The sequence below is a fragment of the Anabrus simplex genome, chromosome 3, assembly GCF_040414725.1.
Source record: "Anabrus simplex isolate iqAnaSimp1 chromosome 3, ASM4041472v1, whole genome shotgun sequence".
Taxonomy (NCBI): Eukaryota; Metazoa; Arthropoda; class Insecta; order Orthoptera; family Tettigoniidae; genus Anabrus; species Anabrus simplex.
This window is the reverse complement of record NC_090267.1, coordinates 68,032,399-68,054,195: the sequence shown is the minus strand read 5'-3', so window position 1 is coordinate 68,054,195 and position 21,797 is coordinate 68,032,399. Positions and strand designations below refer to the sequence as shown.

Genomic DNA, 21,797 nt, shown 5'->3' with positions numbered 1-21,797 from the left:
AAGGAAGTTTGGATGGTCATGAAAAATGAAGTCAGTAGGGCATCTGAAGAAATGTTAGGAAGGAAGAAAAGGTCAACTAAGAATCAATGGATAACTCAGGAGATACTAGACCTGATTCATGAACGACGAAAATACAAGAATGCTAGAAATGAAGAGGGCAGAAAAGAATACAGGCGATTAAAGAATGAAGTGGATAGCAAGTGCAAGGTAGCTAAGGAAGACGGGCTGAAGAAGAAGTGCAAGGACAACGATGGTTGTATGGTCCTAGGAAAGGTAGATGCTGCATACAGTAAAATCAAGGAAACCTTAGGAAAAAGGAAATCTAGGTGTATGAATATTAAGAGCTCAGATGGAAAGACACTTCTAGGGAAAGAAGACAAAGCAGAAAGATGGCAGCAACACACCCAACGGTTGTATCAAGGTAAAGATGTAGATAATTTGGTTCTGGAACAAGAAGAGGTTGTTGATGCTGATGAAATGGGAGACCCAATTTTGAGGTCGGAGTTTGACAGAGCTATGAGTGACCTAAATAGGAACAAGGCACCTGGAATTGATGACATTCCTTCTGAATTACTGACTGCCTTAAGAGAAACCAGCATGGCAAGGTTATTCCATTTAGTGTGTAAGATGTACGAGACAGGAGAAGTCCCATCCGATCTTCGGCAGAATGTTGTTATACCTATTCCCAAGAAAGGCGGTGCTGACGGGTGTGAAAACTACCGCACCATTAATTTGGTATCTCATGCCTGCAAATTTTTAACACGTATTATTTACAGAAGAATGGAAAAACAAGTTGAAGCTGAGTTGGGAGGAGATCAATTTGACTTCAGAAGAAATGTAGGAACATGTGAAGCAATCCTGACTTTACGTCTGATCTTAGAGGATCGAATCCAGAAGGACAAGCCCACATGGGATTTGATAGATTTAGAAAAGACGTTCAATAATGTTGATTGGGCCAAGCTATTTAAGATTCTGAAGGTGATTGGGATCAGATACTGAGAATGAAGAATTATCTACAATCTGTATAAAAATCAGTCTGCAGTGATAAGAATCAAGGGCTTTGAAAAAGAAGCAGCAATCCAGAAAGGAGTGAGGCAAGGCTACAGTTTATCCCCCTCCTTTTCAGTGTTTACATAGAACAGACAGTAAAGGAAATCAAAGAGGAATTTGGAAAGGGAATCACAATCCAAGGAGAGGAAATCAAAACTTTGAGATTTGCCAATGTTATTGTTATTTTATCAGAGACTGCAGAAGATTCGAGAAGCTGCTGAATAGTATGGACGGTCTTGGGTAAGGAGTACAAGATGAAAATAAGTCTAAAACAAAAGTAATGGAGTGCAGTCGAACAAAGGTAGGTGATGCAGGAAATATTGGATCAGGAAATGAAATCTTAAAGGAAGTAGATGAATATTGTTACTTGGGTAGTAAAATAAGTAACGGTGGTAGAAGTAAGGAGGACATAAGATGCAGACTAGCACAAGCAAGGAAGAGCTTTCCTAAGGAAAGAAATTTGCTCACTTCAAACATAGGAATTAGAAAAATGTTTTTGAAGACTTTCGTGTGGAGCGTGGCATTGTATGGAAGTGAAACATGGACGATAGCTAGCTCAGAAAGAGAATAGAAGCTTTTGAAATGTGGTGTTTCAGAAGAATGCTGAAAGTGAGATGAGTAGATCGAATCACAAATGAAGAGATACTGAATCGAATTGGTGAAAGGAGATCGATTTGGCTAAATTTGACGAGAAGAAGAGTTAGAATGATAGGACACATCTGAAGACACCCAGGACTTGTTCAGTTAGTTTTTGAAGGAAGTGAAAGTGGTAAGAACGGTAGGGGCAGACGAAGATATGAATATGACAAGCAGATTAGAGCAGATGTAGGATGCAATAGTTACATAGCACAGGATAGGGTGGCATGGAGAGGTGCATCAAACCAGTCTATGGGCTGATGACTCAAACAACAACAGGTGGGGTCACTGAGAAGTTCTTCAATTTTGTTATTATAATCAGTGGTATTCATAACCACAGTAGCATTAACTTTATCAGCTGTCAAGACCACCAAGTCTTCGTTCCTTTTCAGTTGTTTTAGATAGAGCATGCCGCTCTTTAGATGTCAGGTTAGGATGAGGTGGTTTGAAATGTCTGATAATAGTGACGGTCTCAAGATGAATCTCCTCAATGACATGGTCCGGTAAAGGTTTTATAGAAGTTTCAAAACCATAGATGATCTTCTCAGTCAGAAGCTTAAGAGGTGTGAAATCACAAAATTTAATTTCTTCCCAAGCACAGACATAGAAGTATACAAATTAGTGGTGGATAGATTAACGCGACTGCCAGGACACATAGTAAGAAATGTCCCGGTGGCCAAAGCATTTTTTCTTCTAAGAATGTAGTAAACAAGTGGTAAAGCTAAATTCGAAGTGATATTTCACTGAAGTGTTCAATATACGTACGAAATGCAATAAAAATTCCTAGCACCCCCAGGTACCGCCGTGGCCCCACAGAAAAGTTCACTGCATGGATTTGCCTAGACGGCCAGAACAGTACTAGAAGCTTGCATTGCTTGATAGTACACATTGTAGGTCACAGAACGCGCCACGATTTGTTTACTAGCGCTCAACATTAATATCGCAAGGCACTCATTGTTTTACAGTAGGGTGTGTGTGAAATACTTGCGAGATAAAGTTATTTTACCAGTGAACTGAGAGGTTAGTTATAAAAAGGAAACCGCTTTCTTCTCGAACTCGGAAGATAATGATGCCAGCCTTTCAGTATGAGAATTCTGGTAAGTAGTGTCCATGTTAAAACTGATCTATTACGTTTCGCAAGACAAAAAACTCTTCACCAAATTGTATTTGAAATATATTTACTAGCCACAAATTGTATACGTATATTTCTGATTCAGAAGTATCGGTAGATGATGACCTACGGGGTATGCATCACCTCTCAGACGATCCAGACTACTGTATTGAGAGTTCAAGTGATAGCGAAACTGAAGAACCTTCACGAAGGAAGTCCAGAGAAAGCTCAAGTGAGACCTCAAGTAAAAATAACAAACTACATAATACAGCGGACAACAGTAATATGACACATCTGGAAAATTGCATTCATGAGGAAGGCACGGCATCAGTTGAAGAAGATGTGCAACCAGGACCATGTAATGAAGAATGTGAGAGTACAGAGGGGGAAAATGAGGTGCAGGAAGATGAAGAAGGAGAGGAAGTATTTGTTATGTGACATAATCCTCAGGGAAGTAATCAGAATTTTGCTTCCAATGTTGGGACTCGGGATAAAGTTGAACTGAATGACTAATTTGTCAGCGCTTCTCCATATGACTTCTACTGAACAGTGAGCTTATCACACTTAGAACGAAACTCGCTGTGGAAGGACATTCTCTGCTCATGGACTGCAACCAACGAAAATGAGATGTGGGTACACGGGTCTAGTGCATATGCCACACATTGCAGATTACTGGAGTACATTGTCTCTATACAGGAATGAAATATGTTTACCAACAATGAGCCGCAACAGATTCCAATTGTTATTAGCAATGTGGCACTTCTCTAACAATGAAGGATGTCCCCCTGGAGACAGGCCATTGAAATTATCTGCTCTTATCACGATGCTAGTGGCAAAGTACAAGGAGTTACCAACACCTGGCCAGACAGTCTGCATCGATGAATCTCTGATATCCTTCCGTGGAAGACTGATAATAAAACAGTTCATCCCAAACAAAGCACATAAATACGGGGTCAAAGCTTTCAAACTTTGCTGTTCAGAAGGTTACACCTGGAATATAATAATATACGCAGGAAAGGAAAGAGCTGGAGGAAGATCTGTCCCAAAAAGCGTGGTTATGAAACTTGCCGAAGATTTGTTCGGAGATCGAAGAACCATACTAATTGATAAATACTATACAAGCTTGGAGTTAGGTACGACACTGCTAGATCATCAGACGCATCTTTTGGGAACTCTGAGAAAAAAATAGGGAAGGTATACTAAAAGAAGTTGTTGAGAAGAGACTGAAGAAAGGTGAAGTGATTGCGAAGGAGAATGAAAAAGTCATAACTGTCCTCAAATGGAAGGATAAAAGGGACGTGCTTATGTTGTCGACAAAACACGGTGATGAAATTGTAGAATAGAAAGAAGGCGTGGTAACATCCAGAAACCAAAAATTATTCTCGATTACAATGACGGGAAAGGTCATACAGACTTATCCGATCAGATGAGCAGTTACGTTTCGTCTCTGAGAAAATCTCTAAGATGGTACAAAAGATAGCGATTGAGCTACTTTTTGGTACAACGTTGGTCAATGCACATATCCTGTACAAAAGAGTAACAGGAAAACCCATATCCATAACATATGGAACTCTTGAGAAAATTGGAAGAACCCAAAAGAGAGGAGGAACACCCACCCAGGCCAAAAAGATCTGCAGGGCATACGTTACAACGTAAGGAAGGTGACAGCAGGAAGGTATGAAGATACTGCAAAGGTTATTACCAGAAAAAATGGATGGACTCATTCCAAAGAATGTTGTGAAGAAAGTGGTTACATACTGTCCAGTGTGTGTTCAGCAGCCTCATTATTGTCTGCCGTGTTTTAGCGAGGCACACAAGTAGTGTTGTAAACTGTTCTGGGTTGTGACGTGATGGCGGCATGTTTCATCTACCCTACAGCAAACATTGATGAAAGCCTACAACAACTCAAATATTGTAAAAATTGTATTTATTATTTTCTATGCAGAAGTGTTATCAGTAAATCGATGCTTTTTGTTAACATGTATTTCTATAAATGTTTTCCTATTTACTCCTTGCCAATTGCTCAATGGTAATGTAAAATGTTGCTATGTTGTCAGTGAATGTTGTCAATTTCGAAAATGCAAATACGCTCATGTTTACGTTATACTTATTGCGATAAGCATAGAAATCAGCTCAGATATGGGTGCGACAATTTGGAAGGGATCAGTGTGGCCTATTGATTAGGTAAGCATAAGCTTGGGGTGAAAATGGGAAATCACAGCAAATCATAACCAGGTTTCCCGACAGTAGGATTCAACCCCACAATCTCCAAAATCTTGAGCTTGCGAGTTAGGTAACCCGGCACACCTAAGCGCATGGCTAAACTGGTTGGACACATACTCTCATATTGCCAATAAAAGGAGGTTGGACTGATAAAAAATAGACTATATTTTGGAAACCAAGCACGCCAGGATTTGCTACGAGGCCATAGCGGTACGCTAGCCTAGCGAATTCAACAGCTCAGCGGTCCGCCGGCCCGGCAGGGAAAGTCATATAGCAACACCTGTCAGCGGTACATTTTACCGCCATGGCCTCATGAGAAACTCACTCAGCGGTACAATGTACCGCTCTGGCAGCCACCGTGTTAAGTGTGGAACTAAATTCTTCCTCTGGTACATCAATAAACAAGAATATTTGGATACTTTGAAGAATATGAAAGTTATAAGTAAGCCATGTGAGACACAAGGATAAGGTGATTGTAAATGTTCACTTCTAATTTCTGACCTAAGGAAAGATGAAGCTTATAAAGCTTACCTGACACAGAATCCAGTTCTCTTCTCAAAGCATAAATAGACTCTCAAATGAGAGCAAAACTCGCCCTTCGTAGAATTCCATGAACCGAGCTCGATAGCTGCAGTCGCTTAAGTGCGGCCGGTATCCAGTATTCGGGAGATAGTGGGTTCGAACCGCACTGTCGGCAGCCCTGAAGATGGTTTTTCGTGGTTTCCCATTTTCACACCTTAATTAAGGCCATGGCTGCTTCCTTCCCACTCCTAGTCCTTTCCTGTCCCATCATCGCCATAAGACCTATCTGTGTCGGTGCGACGTAAAGTAACTTGCAAAAAAAAAAAAAATATTCCATGGGTATGAGGCGATTCAGTAGGATGCTTTATCACTGTGAATTTAGGGTCGATCTTGTTGTCCCGACATTAATACAAAAGGTTAGAGAAAGCAATATATGAGCCTTTTTCATTTAAGGACGTTCATGTCATCATAAATACTCTTGCCATAGTGTTTTATAACCTTAGTGGTCGTAAAACCCTAAACAATGTAATGTCATTTAGTGATTGTCAAAATCTTTGTTTTAAGATTAGCATTGCAATACTTGTACACTATTCGGAATATTTAAATGCAGTAAGTGGGATATGAATGCCTCCGTGGCTCAGGTGGCAGCACGCCGGCCTCTCTGTGCTGGACAAAGTGAAAGCGGGACAGGTTTTTCTCCGGGTACTCCGGTTTTCCCTGTCATATTTAATTCCAGCAACACTCTCCAATATAATTTCATTTCATCTGTCATTCATTAATCATTGCCCTAGAGGAGTGCGACAGGCTTCGGCAGCTGGCACAATTCCTATCCTTGCTGCTAGATGGGGGCTTCATTCCATTCCTGACCTGGTCGAATGATTGGAAACAGGCTGTGGATTTTCATTTTTTCAAGTGGGATATGGATGTAGAAAAAACAAAACCCTTTCAGATGGTGTTTTACAAGTTAAGATCCATTGAGCATGTGGTACTGTACAGAGGAGGAATTTTTTTTGAATTCGCTAATATACTTGGTTTCTGGGGATAAGTGCAAAATATGGTTTTGGTCCTGAGAATGTTAATGGGCACATGTTTTTATTATAGTCATGTTTGATGGAACCTATCCCTTCTGGGACTCACGAATCACATCTAATTAAATGTGTGGATAGGTGTTCTAGGGGATTGTTAAACTGGATGATGTACAGTATCATTTCAGTCGAGGAGGATAAATTCAGTTTAGCAGACTGTAGAAGCTTTCAGCAGGAATTGTTCTTCATTCTTTAAAGGATCATGAGATCTCCTCTTTCTTATGTGATCACTGTTAACAAGGTTACTCCTTAGGCAACATCACCACAGACGTCAGCCCTACACATATCTCACCTGGACCATGGACCTGTATTTACTGAGACATTTTTACTTTATCCATACCTTTTTTTGCCATCACTTTTGAAATTTTTTTAAAAATTCAAAAGAATTTGAAAGGGATACTGAAGCAAAGCTCCTTCCTTTTTAACGACCAAGATATTCAAAAACTCATTAATATGAATCCAGGACTTCCTAAAGCAAGAGCTATGCCTAAATTACATAAAAAGGATGCACCTATGAGACCTATAATTAATTTTCGGAGAAGCCCCACATACAAAATATCCCAATTTATTCATAGGTTCTTAACTCATAACTACGTATTTTATACCAAATCTTCGATAAAAAACTCCAAAGAGTTCTGCTTCTGCATTGCTATTAAAGATTTCAAGTTAACTTCATCTCATGTAACAAGTTCCTTCGACATCAAGGACATGTACACGAACATTCCTATTAAGAACACCATTGAGATTATAAAGACGAATTTATTAATTCACAAACGTATCAGTATACCTGAAATAGAAAACTTCATTACTATCTTGGAATTCATTTTGAACCACAATTTCTTCTCTTTTAATAATAAAATATATCAGCAAGATGGACTTCCAATGGGAGCGCCGGCTTCTGGAATTTTAGCTAACATTTACCTCGACTTTTTGGAACACACTCAGATAGTAGGTCACATTAAAGGACTCGATCTCTGGCTTCGATATGTTGATGATACCTATGCCATAATTAACAAGGAAATAAATGATAGTCACAATATCCTTAATACTTTGAATAATTTAGACCCAAACATAAAATTTACAGCTGAAGAAGAAGAGAAAGGCATACTCAATTTTCTGGATATCCAAACAATTCGTAAAGACAACCATTTCCAATTTAAAATATACAGGAAACCCACTTTTACCCCGACTACAATCAAAAGTGATTCTTTACATCCCATCTCGCAAAAGAAATCAGCTTATTATAGTTTCGTCAACAGAGCCTTTGAAATTCCGCTAACAGAAACAGACAGAAAAAGGAACTTTCTTTCATTCGTCAACAGGCTCTACATAATGGTTTCAGTTTGAAATTCATCAATAAAATCATCACTAAATGCAAATACCAACAACAAATTAAACTTAAACAGCATTCAGAAAAAGAAAAAGGATATGTAAAATTCACCTTTAATAACCCGAAGATTTACGAAATCACCAACTTATTCAAGAAACACAATACCAAGGTAGCCTTCTCTACAAACAACAACACGAAACATAGGTTCTTTAGTCATAATAAAGCTAATAAACTTAAAGATGACGAATTCCAGGAATCGGGTATTTATAAGCTGACTTGTGCTCAATGTAAAAAAACTTACGTGGGACAATCTGGAAGGAACTTCTCAATTAGATATCAAGAACACGTCAATGCTGAAAGATGCAAAAGATTCTCTGCCATGGGATCCCATATGAAAGAGTCCAACCACAAATTCACCAATATAAAACAGGACCTTCAAATTATCTGTATGATTAATAAAGGTAATCTTATGAACAACCTGGAAAACATCCACATCGTTCTTGATAAATTGGAAAACGGTGAAGAGAATCTCAACGAAAACAACGAGCATAAAAACATCTTATATGAGAATATTAGCAAATACTTAGAATGGGTAGACATGAAACAGACTAGACGAACAAGAGATATAATCAAACACGACATCGCAGAAGCACAGCCCAATCTCCCTCCTCCCTCACATGTTATTTTAGATGACGATGAAACTCTACTTCCCTTCTCTCCAGAGCTTTCCATGAACTGTCAAACTGTATCACATCGTTACTTCACCAGGTCGCGCTCAAAGACAGACCCTCTAGACAGCGCAGAATAAACATCTTTTCCAAACAAGAACGAAAGGCAAGATGACCTATTCTGACGATCTCCATTTTTATCAAAGGAGTCTCCAAAGAACTTTTATTTGTGCTTATTGTCAATGTTTTTCTTTTCAGTTCTTTATTTATACAGCTGAAGAGGACCACTAAGTGGTCGAAACATGTCCTGTAAGTTTTAATTTTATTCAATTTTGCCTGAGGCATTAATAAAGTATCGATTAGGTGGTTATTTATACTTACTTCTTGGGATTTCTTTGTCAGTTGGCCTATTTTACTGATTTTGTTTCTGTTTTCAGTAGATTTTGATAATTTTTAGTTCATTTGAATTCCCTCTTTACCTATTTGGATTTTTTTGCTTTGTGTTTCAGATTTGAGGTGGTCAAGAGATGAGCAGATACCAGTTTTCAAGAAGTTCAGACCAGGATAGTTCACCACGGTGAATATTGCTATTAGTACTGTTTTGTTTTTCTGTGGCTTGTATTTTACTTTAACTTGGTTTAAATGGGAACATAAGTAAGGAATGATTTGAAGTACCGGTAATACACATTAGTTTTCTTAATCAGTTTATAGTCTTATTTAGTTACGTGGTGGTGGTGATTATTGTTTAAGAGGAAGTTCAACTAGGCAATCATCCTCTATATAATGCTAATCAGAGAGAAAAAATGGAAGGGATCCGACACTTCAAAAAATGAAGGTATGAGCCAAAGAAAGACAAGGGCCACGAAGAGTGCAAAAATGAAAGACTCCCTAAGTCTCGAGTGCTCTAATACTGTCGGCGTCGTTGCAAACGAGTTGACCAAGGGAGGTCGGATAGGATAGATGAAAGTGAGGAGCCTGGCACAAGTAAGTGGAAGCAATGCTTGCACTCAGCTAAGGGGCCCATAGTCGCCAACCCATGCTCCAAAGTTCAGAGCCCTTGAGACCTCTTATTTACTGTAGTTACTTGGTCTCCACATTTCTTTACGTTCTTCAGTGTGCATGATTACAAAAAATAATTACAGTTTGTGTAATAAGACAGATTTTTATTTGGCTTTGGAACGGTAACATCAAAGATGCAGTGCTCAGGAAGAAATGGTTATATCAAGAGTTTCTCAATGACAAAACACTGTTTTGTTGGAACACCTACAAAGCAGACTGCAGAAATTTGTGACAGCAACGAAAGCCGCTTGGTACGCAGAACTTTGTGAGAAATCCAACACCTTAGCAAAAGAACGTATTATCACCTGATTCATCAAATTAAGTCCTTGCAAAACGGAAGACATACATCATTTGAGTCATCCAGTTGCAAAACTGAGAAAGTCCATTGACAACAAAATTTCTATTTATGGGACCATTTTGTAGTTAAACATGTCCTACATTGAATGGCAGTAAGAAATTTATGTAAATCACTGTTTATCCCATTTAAATTTAAATTGAAATATGTCGTCCTGCATGTTCATTACTGATGCAAAGCTTGGCGTTTCCACCAAAAGAGTCCTGAATCAAAACTGAGTATATCAATTAGTAACTTATGTTAAGGTAACAAAATACTGTTTCAAAACCAGGTTATTCCTTTCCTCCTATTTATACTGTGGCTCATTCAGAAACGTAACATAAAGAACGTAACATAAAGAAAATTCAGGCACTTTTCCCACTTGTTGGTCATTCTTACATTGCTCCCCACAGTCCATTACGGTGAATAGAATAGGTTTTAAGGAAGAAGGACACTATTACTTATCCTCAAGAGTACTTTGACATGTTTAGCTAACATGGCAGGGTATTCCGTTTGGGTCATGATATTGATAACGCCAATTGGAAGAGGCAATTTCACAGGTAATCAAACCTTCAGGAAAATGGCATTTCAAATTTGCCTCTGCTAAAAGATTCCTTATTCAAAGGTCCGAACTGAATAGTGCCCTGGTTAAGGGAGAGGTTCACTAGGCCTACACCTCCAGCATCAATATCAGACAAGGAAATGGTATCTGTAAACAGGGAAAGAATTACAACAACTCAAATGTTCAAAGGCTTGACATTGGTAAACTACTAAATGTTGCCAAGTCAAAGGGTATTGTTTCCCTGTTTACACAAACATTTTGGCTCAAACTGGAGGGAAAACAATTCCCTTAGATTTTACAAGCACCTAGTGGAAGAACAGGGAAATGCAAATGGATATGGTGGTGGTGATTCAGACTCTGAAATACCAGATGAAGACACTGAACTACTGTACAGTACTTGTCTGAAGTGAAGTGAAGTGAAGTGAAGTGAAGTGAAGTGAAGTGAAGTGAAGTGAAGTTAAAAGTTTACTTGAAAAATATGGGCAATGTCGGGCTGAGTGGCTCTTATGGTTAAGGTGTTGGCCTTCTGACCCCAACTTGGCAGGTTTGATCCTGGCTCTGTCCGATGGTATTTGAAGGTGCTCAAATATGTCAGCCTCATGTCGGTAGATTCACTGGCATGTAAATAAACTCCTGTGGGACTAAATTCTGGCACCCCGGCGTCTCCAAAAACCATAAAAAAATTAGTGGTATATAAAAAAAATAACATTATTAATAAATATGGACATTGGGCGAGTTGGCCGAGCAGTTAAGGGTGCACAGCTGTGAGCTTGTATCCGGGAGATAGTGGGTTAAAAGAAATAAATATGGACAATGAATGAGTCAACTGGACTTCAGGAAACGGTGAGAATTTAAGGTTTCTAGCCATAATACAGTGTTTTTAATGCCTAAATAAATGGCTGAAAGCAAATTTCAGTCTCCCTAGCTCTTAATTCAAGGTTAAACCCTTACTTCAAAACCAAATGCCCATCCTTGTCTTTCACACCAAAGAAAAAGTAAGTATATCAAAAATACAGTGGCAAAACTGTGTAGGCTTTATCTGAATAGCATGATTCTACTTGAACAGGATATTATGGCTCAATATTTCAGAGAACTCCACGATTAACACTAGGCAGATATAGGACTTTAATTCTTAAGTTTCATCTTCATCGCACAAGACAATAAAAAATTATAGTTTTTTTTTCACTTCCTGAAAATTTTGTTTACATGGGCGTTTTCAGTTTTGCAACTGGACCGTGAAATTTTCCGACCCAAGACAAAATATTGATCATACGTCATGGAAACAAACATAATGACCTGGAGATAGTAAATCCACACCATGAATGGGCAAAGGTACATTTTCATAGCTAGCCAATATTCAGTAACACTTAGTGCAACATGACGGATAGGGTAGCAATAATTTCAGGTGGCCCTTCATCCAACGATTGCGGATGATGTTTTTCATCGTACTTACATATGGAATCTTTTGTCTTTCAGCATTCATGTTTTGTGATTTAATTAACTGCCTTTTTTCTATTTGCGACTAACTCTGTGGCCTTGTTTAGTTCCACACTTTTATCATCTTTAAATAATATGAAAAACTGAATCTAGCTATTGTCTCCTTGATCTCCCTCTACACTCACCCAGCATGGCTGAGTCCATTATTCTTCTTCTCAGTAACCTATCCTCCTCCATTTGCCTCACACAACTCCACCACCCAAGCCGGTTTATAGGTACAGCTTCATCCGTCGAGTTTATTCCTAATTTAGCCTTTATCTCCTCGTTTCAACTAATCTCCTGCAATAATTCTTCTCACCTGTTTGTATCAGCAAATGTTCTTGCTACTTTCATGTCTGTTACTTCCAGCTTATGAATATGATATCCCTAAGTACATCTTGGTTTCACTCCCGTAAAACAAAGTTAATCTGAAGACAGACCATCATCATCATGAATTCCTTCCAGTGAGCCAGGTAGGATGTTTAAGAATGATGTGCCTCCGTTTATTACTGTCCTGGTATGCTTCTTCTCTCTCTAGGGCATCCCGTGTTTCTCGTCTCTTCTCTAGGTCTTCTCTTATCTTGTCTAACCACCCTTTTCTAAGGCGTCCAATCAGTCTTTGTCCTGGAACGATCTTTTCAAAATGCTTCCTTGACAGAGCTCGATAGCTGCAGTTGCTTAAGTGCAGCCAGTATCCAGCATTCGGGAGATTGTGGGTTCGAACCCCACTATCAGCAGCCTTGAAGATGGTTTTCCGTGGTGCCCCATTTTCATACCAGGCAAATGCTGGGGGTTGTGCCTTAATTAAGGCCACGGCTGTTTCCTTCCCACACCTTGCCTTTTCCTGTCCCATCATCGCCATAAGACCTATCTGTGTCAGTGTGACATAAAGCAACGTGTAAAAAATAAAAAAATACTTCCTTGGAGTTCAAGTCTCCTGCATCGCTTACTGTGCCCTAGCCACTTTGACCTTGCAACCCTCAGCCTTTCTTCTATGGTGAGGCTGACCTGCAGGTCTCTTTGTATCTAATCATTACTAATTCTGTCCTTCCTTGTTTTCTGTACAGCTGATATAAGGAACTTCATTTCACAAGCTTCCAGTTGACTTACTTCTCTTTTATGTATGATGCAACTCTCCAGATTTTTTTTATCTATCTATCTATCTATCTATCTATCTATCTATCTATCTATTTAATTATTTATTTATTTATTTATTTATTTATATTTTTATTTATTTATTCATTCATTCATTTATTTATTTATTTATTCCGTGCAGTTAGGAGCTTGCAGCTGTAAGCTTGCATCTGGGAGACAGTGGGTTCGAATCCCACTGTCGGCAGCCCTAAATATGGTTTTCCGTGGTTTCCCATTTTCACACCAGGCAAATGCTGGGGCTGTACCTTAATTAAGGCCACGGCCGCTTCCTTCCCATTCCTAGGCCTTTCCTGTCCCATCGTTGCCATAAGACCTCTCTGTGTCTGTGCGACGTAAAGCAAATAGAAAAAAAAAAAAAAAAAAAAAAAAAGGTATTCATACATTCAATCTTCTCTCCCTTGAGTGTGAGATTACAAGGTATATTTGTCTTGCTAATTGAGACCTCACTTCCTCCATATAGAATACCACTGAATGCAACTGTGAGCTCAATACGTTCTGCTGTATGCAAATGGGGAGTGCCAACTCCCAAATCAACTCAGGAACGTTTGCTTGTTGTAGGAGCAGTGACATAGTTCGATACCAACAGCAACAGTTTTGAAGTGTCATTTGATTTCAATTTTAGATGTGTTGTTTGACTTCATCAATATTTTAAAATTTGGATTGTAAATTGTGGCATACCAGATTGTTTAATTTATTATGTGTTGTATTTGAGCATATATTTTTCCAGTTGGATTGTGGCTGAAGATGACGCTGGATATTTGGGGTTGAAACTAGTCCCAATTATATAAGACACTATACAAGTTAATGGTATTGGATACTGGGCGAGTTGGCCGTGCGGTTAGGTGCGTGTGACTGTGAGCTTGCATCTGGGAGATAGTGGGTTCGAATCCCAGTCGGCAGTCTTGATGATTGTTTTCCATGGTTTCCCATTTTCACACCAGGCAAATGCTGGGGCTGTACCTTAATTAAGGTCACGGCCGCTTCCTTCCAACTCCGGTGCGACGTGAAGCCACTAGTAAAAAAAAAAAGAGTATTGAATAGGTAGACCTTTCTTCACCCTTTGATAGTAATCAGAATGTTGGCCGCAGGGTAGGGGAGGTGGTGTTATATCATTTCTAATAACGTGAATGCATGCCAAAAACCTGGATTAAATTCCAAACCTCTGTGCAGTGCTTATATGGAGTAAGAGCATATGACGCTGTTGATGGTGATTTGTTTTGGACAGTTACATGTGGCTTTCTCAAGAGTATGCAGATCCATAAATCAAAGTACATCTCTGAAGTACAACTGCACACAATATGGTTTGTAAGGAAATACTACAATACTTGTTTTGATTCCATTCGAATGCTGTATAAAACCTGGAAAGTGCAACTTTAATTCATAAGATATATTAATAGTCCATTTAGAATTTCCAATTACTTTACAGATAGTAATTTCAACTGTCGAAGACAGGCTTCTGTACTAGTTAATTAATTGTGTTAATTTATGGATAAATTAATTAAAATAGATATCATCTTTATTTACATTTCCCCTTGTCCAGTTCCTGCAGGTCAGGGTGTTAATGGCACTTCTCCACCGTTGTCTCTCCTTCCACCACTCCGCTTTGTTAATTGTATTTCAGTCCAGTTATCTTTCTCTTATACTGTTCTTGCCAGAGTTCATCCATCTTGCTCTGGGCCTCCGTCTTGCCCTCTTTCCTTCTGTCTTAGCCTCCAATACTTGTTTTGGTATCCTTCCCTCCTCCATCCTCATATCATGTCCAAATAATCTCAATTTTGCTCTGGGCCTCCATCTTGCCCTCTTTCCCTCTGTCTTAGCCTCCAATACTTGTTTTGGTATCCTTCCCTCCTCCATCCTCATATCATGTCCAAATAATCTCAATTTATTCTTCTCCATCCTATCAGTCAGTTTTTCTGGCTCTATCTCTTCTCTGACCTCAGCATTTCTTACTCTGTCTCTCCTTGTCTTCCCTACCATACTCCTTAGGAACTCCATCTCACTGGCCTGAATTTTATATGAAATATAATTATTTTGGTGAATTTATATACAAAATAAGAGTTTTGTCTGTACATTGCTCTGAATTTGAAAAGAATGGCATTTCTGTATTGGTCATGATCAAAGTAATAAAGAAATGCACTTTTTACTTTTCCGTAATTTCTGTCTGTTTGTATGTATGTACACGCGTCACGAGAAACCGGCTGAAGAGAATTTAATGAAAATCAGTATGTAAAGTTGGGGGATGAGCCACTACAATCTAGGCTATAACACATTTTATTCACGGTGAGTGAAATGGTAGTTTAGGGGAAAGCCTAAAATTTAATTATAAAATATTTATATTATTAGTGGTTCTGTAGGTAAGTACTACATAACTAAATTTATATAGAATTAAATTTCCGATCATTTATGTCCTATACATTTTTACCGCACCGGCTTTGATAACACATATACCGGTATTCATGAATTTGTATTTTTGTTGCTAAGTCCATATCACGCCGAGCCACGAGAAAATGGGTTAACAGACTTTAATGAAAATTGGTATATAGAGTCCGGGAATAAGAAACTGCAGTCTAAGCTATAAACAGATTTATTCACCCTGGATGAAATGGTTAGTTTAGGGGAAGGCACGTAAAATTTAATTGTTTAATACCTACGTTATTGGTCCTATCGAAAACTACTACATAACAAAAGTTATAAAGAATACAATTTCTGATCATTTATGCTTTATTCAGTTTTACCATACCGACTATGATAATAGTGGTATTTCAGAGTTGGAAGAAAACCAGATCTGAAGGCCTACAATGTCGAAAGCGCATAACATTGATCAACAATAACATTACATTGGCCATTATTTGTTATGATGTTCTTTGTCTCTTATGCTGCTACTCAACTCCGATAGATGGGATTACTGCTGCGTACCGAGTACAACAGCCTGCCTGAATATTGGCGGGAAATAGCTGGGGAGTTAGAAAACTTTCTTCTTTAGTATGCCAATCTTCTGGTTCATACATTTTCTTATACTGCTGGTAAGTAACACACTGGTTCATCACAATATTCCAGCTATTCGATCCCTACTTTGACGCGCTGTTTTGAATGAGCAGTGTGCACGCTTAGTAGTAGTAGAAGAAGTAAAATTACAATTTAGGCCTATTCCAGATTAGCAGTGAAGGAGGAAAAATTTGCCTCCAAGTCAGTTAGATATTTCCACCGCCATTGTAGTGAATTGAGATTTTCAGACTCATTGGGTACTCCTAGGAATCAGATTAGTAAAAGGGCATAGTTTTTGCCCTGGGACTCTCCACTATACGACCCCCCCCTACCGTCGAGAAAGGACGAAGAGTGTTCACGGATCAGGGCTGTCTGTGGCTTGGTCATTCCAGCTCTGGAACTTTGGACTTTTAGATTGGCAGCGTAGTACTGTTCGTTAAAAGTGAGAAAGTGTGTGGTTTTTCATTTTATTGAGTATTTCATATTGAAAGCATTGCTTTTAATCTCGCCATTCCTTCTGATGTAATTGTAATGACCTACGTTCATTTCAGACTAAGACAGTCTTTCTGAGCATATAAAAAGGCAGGTGGAGAGTGTGTGTCTACCATAATAATGAAAACTCCCCAACCTGATTGTGACTGATGGTAGGTAAATGGGCCTACGATTACAATGAATATTACCTAACCCAGTCTTCATTTGAGAAAAGTCGTTTGGTGACTTCCCCGTCACGTTTCTAGGGCAACGTTAAGAGCTATGGAATTTAATACAATCTTGCTCACGTGTACACTACCTAACATAGAATTTGCATACAATGTAGATTTATCTTAGTGAAGCACGGGTACATCAGCTAGTTATATATGTAAATAAATAATATATATTATAAATACAATTATTTTGGTGAATAAGTTAGACTGTAATTTGGTTGGCCTATCGGTAATACAGGTAGGAAGTCCCTAAATGGCAGTGACCAAGCTGCTTGTTTCTTCTTTTTCATAATACTGTAATACTTTTCTACTATACTGTATTCATCATAGAATAATAAAACTGTTTTTAAGAAAAGTGCTATGTTGGTTGTGAATGTTTAAAAAAAATCACTCATCACTAGAATGCGTGCCAGAAACCTGTATTAAATTCCAAACCTCTATTTTTATTCATTTATTTATTAGCTGTCTTTGTGGATCAGTGGTAGAGTGTCGGCCTCCGGATCCCAGGATAGCGGGTTCAAACCCGGCAGAGGTAGTCAGACTTTTGAAGGATGGAAAAAGGTCCATTCGACACTCCGTGTCGTACAATATCGGCATGTAAAAGATCTCTGGTGAAACATTTGGTGTTTACCCGACATAATTCTTTAAATCTCAGCCATAGACGCCCAAGAGAGTTTCGGTTTACTCGGTCTGCCTAGAGTAAAATATAACATCGAAATTGACGAGCAGAGAGCCAGATGGTGTCAAATTGAATTGCCTGCACACAGTAGCTTAGGCCATACAATTATTATTATTATTATTATTATTATTATTATTATTATTATTATTTATTTATTTATTTATTTATTTATTTATTATGACCTTCATTGGACTACTTAAGTCTTTTTTATATAAAGAGTTTTTCAGTTTTTCTCTCAGCCCAGTACTTAACTTTCTTTCTTTCTTTCTTTGTCTGAAATCATCCATTATTATTATTATTATTAAAGCGTCTTTATTGTGGCGAAGTTAGGGCTCCCGGTCCTTTCTTACACTTAACCACTTCATGTATATACAATGTAATTTTTACATAAAATTTAAACATATGAAAAAGCAACTAAAGTATCACTAACTAAACTAAGGTGAGTAAAGTATAACTAAATTATATACAGGAACACATTGCAATAAACAACCATATTCACTCTCATTCATGCATCCCATTCACACTCAAGAAAGACTGGAAGTGCTTAAAAGATGACGCTGGCAAAGGATTTTAAATTTTGTCTTAGATTTAGCTTCTCTGATGTCATTGGGGAGTTCATTCCACCAGCTCATGGCGGTGATCGTGAACGATCTGTTGTAGGTTGCGATTCGATGCACAGGAATTTCTAGCGTACAGCTTGACCGGGTATTGAACAGGTGTAGGGAACTAAGGTAGCGAAATCTGGTGGATAGGTAAGGAGGAGTGTTTTCAGAAAGCACTTGATACACCAAAGTAGTTGCATGGAGTCTACGTCTGCCATTCAGTCGTAACCAAGATAATTGTGTATAGAATGGGGATACATGGGCGTATGGTTGTATGTCGAATGCATACCTGATGCATGCATTTTGGGCACGTTGCAGTCTCATGCTTTGCTCGTTATTGATATCAATAAAAACTGTATCACAGTATTCGAGAATTGGAAACAAGAGTGATTGAATGAGCTTTATTTTCAAGGACCAAGGAAATATATTTTTAAACCGCTTCAGAGGATGCAGGCATTGATATACCTTTTGGCACACTTTCGTCACATGTTGCGACCAGTTCAACGTTTCGCTTATAGCCACACCAAGATTCATAACTGTTTCACAAAATGGAATAATGGTATTGTTTAGTGCTACAGGAGGAATTTCGTATTGTTTTAAGACGTGTAAGTTTTTCGAAGTACCAATGATTATTGCTTGCGTTTTAAGAGGATTAATTTTGAGATTGTTACTCAATGCAAAATTACTTATGAGACTTAAATCAGCATTAACTTTTTCTACAGCACTCTGAATTTTATCAGTTCTTGAGTGGTAGTAGATCTGCAGATCATCAGCATAAAGATGATACTTGCAATGTGTAATCGATTTGGCAACATCATGTAAGTAAATTGCAAACAGCAATGGTCCAAGTACAGACCCTTGGGGGACACCGAGGGGTTTGTTAAGCCACACAGATCTGCTATTATTTACTTTGACACAGTGACGGCGATTTTTGAGGTACGAACTGAAAAAGTTTATTGCCGTCTTGCTGAAATTTAATGAATCCAATTTTGAAAGTAGCAGTTGAGGAACAACAGTATCAAAAGCACTAGAAAAATCAAGTAGAACCAGTACAGTCACTTGTCGAGTGTCCATTGCCTGTCGGATATCATCAGTTACTTTCAGTAGGGCAGTCGTTGTGCTGTGTCCTTTCTTGAAACCATATTGGTAAGGGTCAAGCAGTGAGAAGTTAGTCAAGTAAGTGAGGACTTGTTCGTGTACCAAGCGTTCTAGTACTTTGGAAAGGGGTGGGAGAATGGATATAGGGCGATAATCTGATGGTAAACTAGGAGAATTCTTCTTAGGAGTAGGAATGACGATACCGTGCTTCCACACAGTTGGGAATACTCCCTGTACGAGGCAATGATTAAATATATGCGTCAGAATAGGTAATATGGCACCAATAATATTTTTTATGAAAGATAATGGTATGTCGTCATTACCCGGAGCATCTGACTTGAAGGAGTAAATTACACGCTTCACATCGTTTGCACCAACTTTTTTGAAAGTGAATTTTACTTGATTTACTCGGGAATGAACATTTATGGTGTTAATATCATCATCAGTTAGGTCATCAACTGGTCGATGATGATGATTATTATTACTATTATTATCATTATTAGTATAGTTAGCATCATAGTCATTATTGTCAGTAATATCATTATTAGTGTATGCTGCTTTCGTAAAATGAGAATTTAGATCATCAAGTGGTATACTGGGTGTCTGCATGGTCAGGCTGCGACCTATACCCATCTGATGCAAATGTTTCCATATTAGTGCTGAATTTCGTCTGTTTGTTATCTCTTGAATATATTTATACTTGCTGTTACGAATTAATTTCTTAACTTGATTTCGAAGAATACGGTAATTTTCGAAATCACTAGTGCTTTCAGTTCGCCTAAATCGCCTATACCAAGCATCACGATTTGCCATGACCGACTTAATTTCATTTGTTAGCCAAGGAGACGAAAGGTGAGAAACTCGAATGTGCTTCTTCGGGGCGTGTTTGTCATACAGTCCTAATATTAAAGAGTTCAGTCTGTCAACCTTATCATCAATGTCATTAGTCAGTAGAATGTCATTCCACGGCAATTGATATGCTTCATTTCGTATTATCTCAGTATTATAATGCTTGAAGTCCCTTCGCATTATGTACCTGGTTTTGTACTTTGGTGCCTTGAGAGAGTAACTAATAATAATAATAATGTTATTTGTTTTACGTCCCACTAACTACTTTTTAAGGTCTTCGGAGACGCCGAGGTGCCGGAATTTAGTCCCGCAGGAGTTCTTTAACGTGCCAGTAAATCTACCGACACGGGGCTGTCGTATTTGAGCACCTTCAAATACCACCGGACTGAGCCAGGATCGAACCTGCCAAGTTGGGGTTAGAAGGCCAGCGCCTTAACCGTCTGAGCCACTCAGCCCGGCTGAGAGAGTAACATAAGTATATGAGATCGTGGGTCGAAATACCTGGTACAGCAAGCTGTCCATGTTTTACCACTCTCTGTGGATTGTTTGTTATAATAAGGTCAATCAGTGTGTGAGACGTGTGGTTTATTCTGTGAACATGGTTAGTCGCGTCTAGTGTCAGTATATTGTAATCCATGCCATGGAATAAGTTTTGTAAGTATGTTGATTCGTTACTTGTAACTAGGAGATTAGTATTGAAGTCACCAAGAATGATTATGTTTTCGTACAGCGGAGTTAACTTCGATAATGCCACTTCTAGGTCAGATATATGTCGTATGTCCGGCGCATTGTATACCACTCCGATGGGAATCAATAATAATTTCCTAATTTATAAAATTTATATGTGTTGAATAGGTGGAAAAAACAAACCTTTTAGCATCCTACATACAATATATAGCGCAACCGCCCCCTACACGATTTAAACGATCTAGGCGATGTAACGTCACGTTATTCAGCTTTACGAGATCACATTTGAGTGACTGCTGTAACCATGTCTCTGTTACACAAATACAATGCAAGTTACTGTTACTAAATAGAGCCTGTATTTCATCGAAGTGACAAAGAAGCGATTGTGCATTGATATGACAACACTGAAAATATTGTTGGTGGGGAGCTAACCTTTCCTTAAGAATGTCTCCTGCCACAGCTGGTGAAGGGGAAGGTAAGGGTGTAGGCGGACGACAATGAAGAGGGATAGGGTCAATGACATCACGGACATGCTGTTCGGTATAAATAATTGACTCATTTACGTTAGCCATTGTCAACAGAAAAATTCAAACTACTCACCCTAGTTGTTTCATAAGCACCTCCAGAAATATTTACACAATCACTCTCGCACACACAATCACATTCAAATACACAAACATTATACGCTATTATATCACTCATTGTTTTTCCTAGTCAATCTCGTCGCTCACATAAGGCTTATTAATTGTGCCATGCTGCTAACAAACATTTTCTGTCCATTGTCTTTCAAAACAATTGCAAACATTGTGCATCTGTTGATCTGTTGTAAACTGGTTTGTTTGTGATGTTCTTGATTTTGTCTGTTTTATTTTAAAAATCTTCTATTGCAATTTGTAGTTCTCTCGTATCTTCCTTAATTTATGTAATCCATCTAATGTTGCTCTTACTCTCCCATAATTTGTCTCTAATTCTCCTGATGATT

The 21,797-nt window shown here is 38.5% G+C and overlaps 1 protein-coding gene across 1 annotated transcript in view; it reads left to right on the top strand.

Moving 5' to 3' along the window:
- The window catches only part of LOC136866656 (trichohyalin), a 185,328-nt gene that overhangs the window by 7,349 nt on the left and 156,182 nt on the right, over nucleotides 1–21,797 (top strand). Inside the window, exon 2 of the mRNA XM_067143774.2 lies at nucleotides 9,135–9,202. Within this exon, the coding sequence (XP_066999875.2) occupies nucleotides 9,153–9,202 (50 nt within the window). The 5' untranslated portion in view covers nucleotides 9,135–9,152. The remainder of the gene's footprint in view (nucleotides 1–9,134; nucleotides 9,203–21,797) is intronic.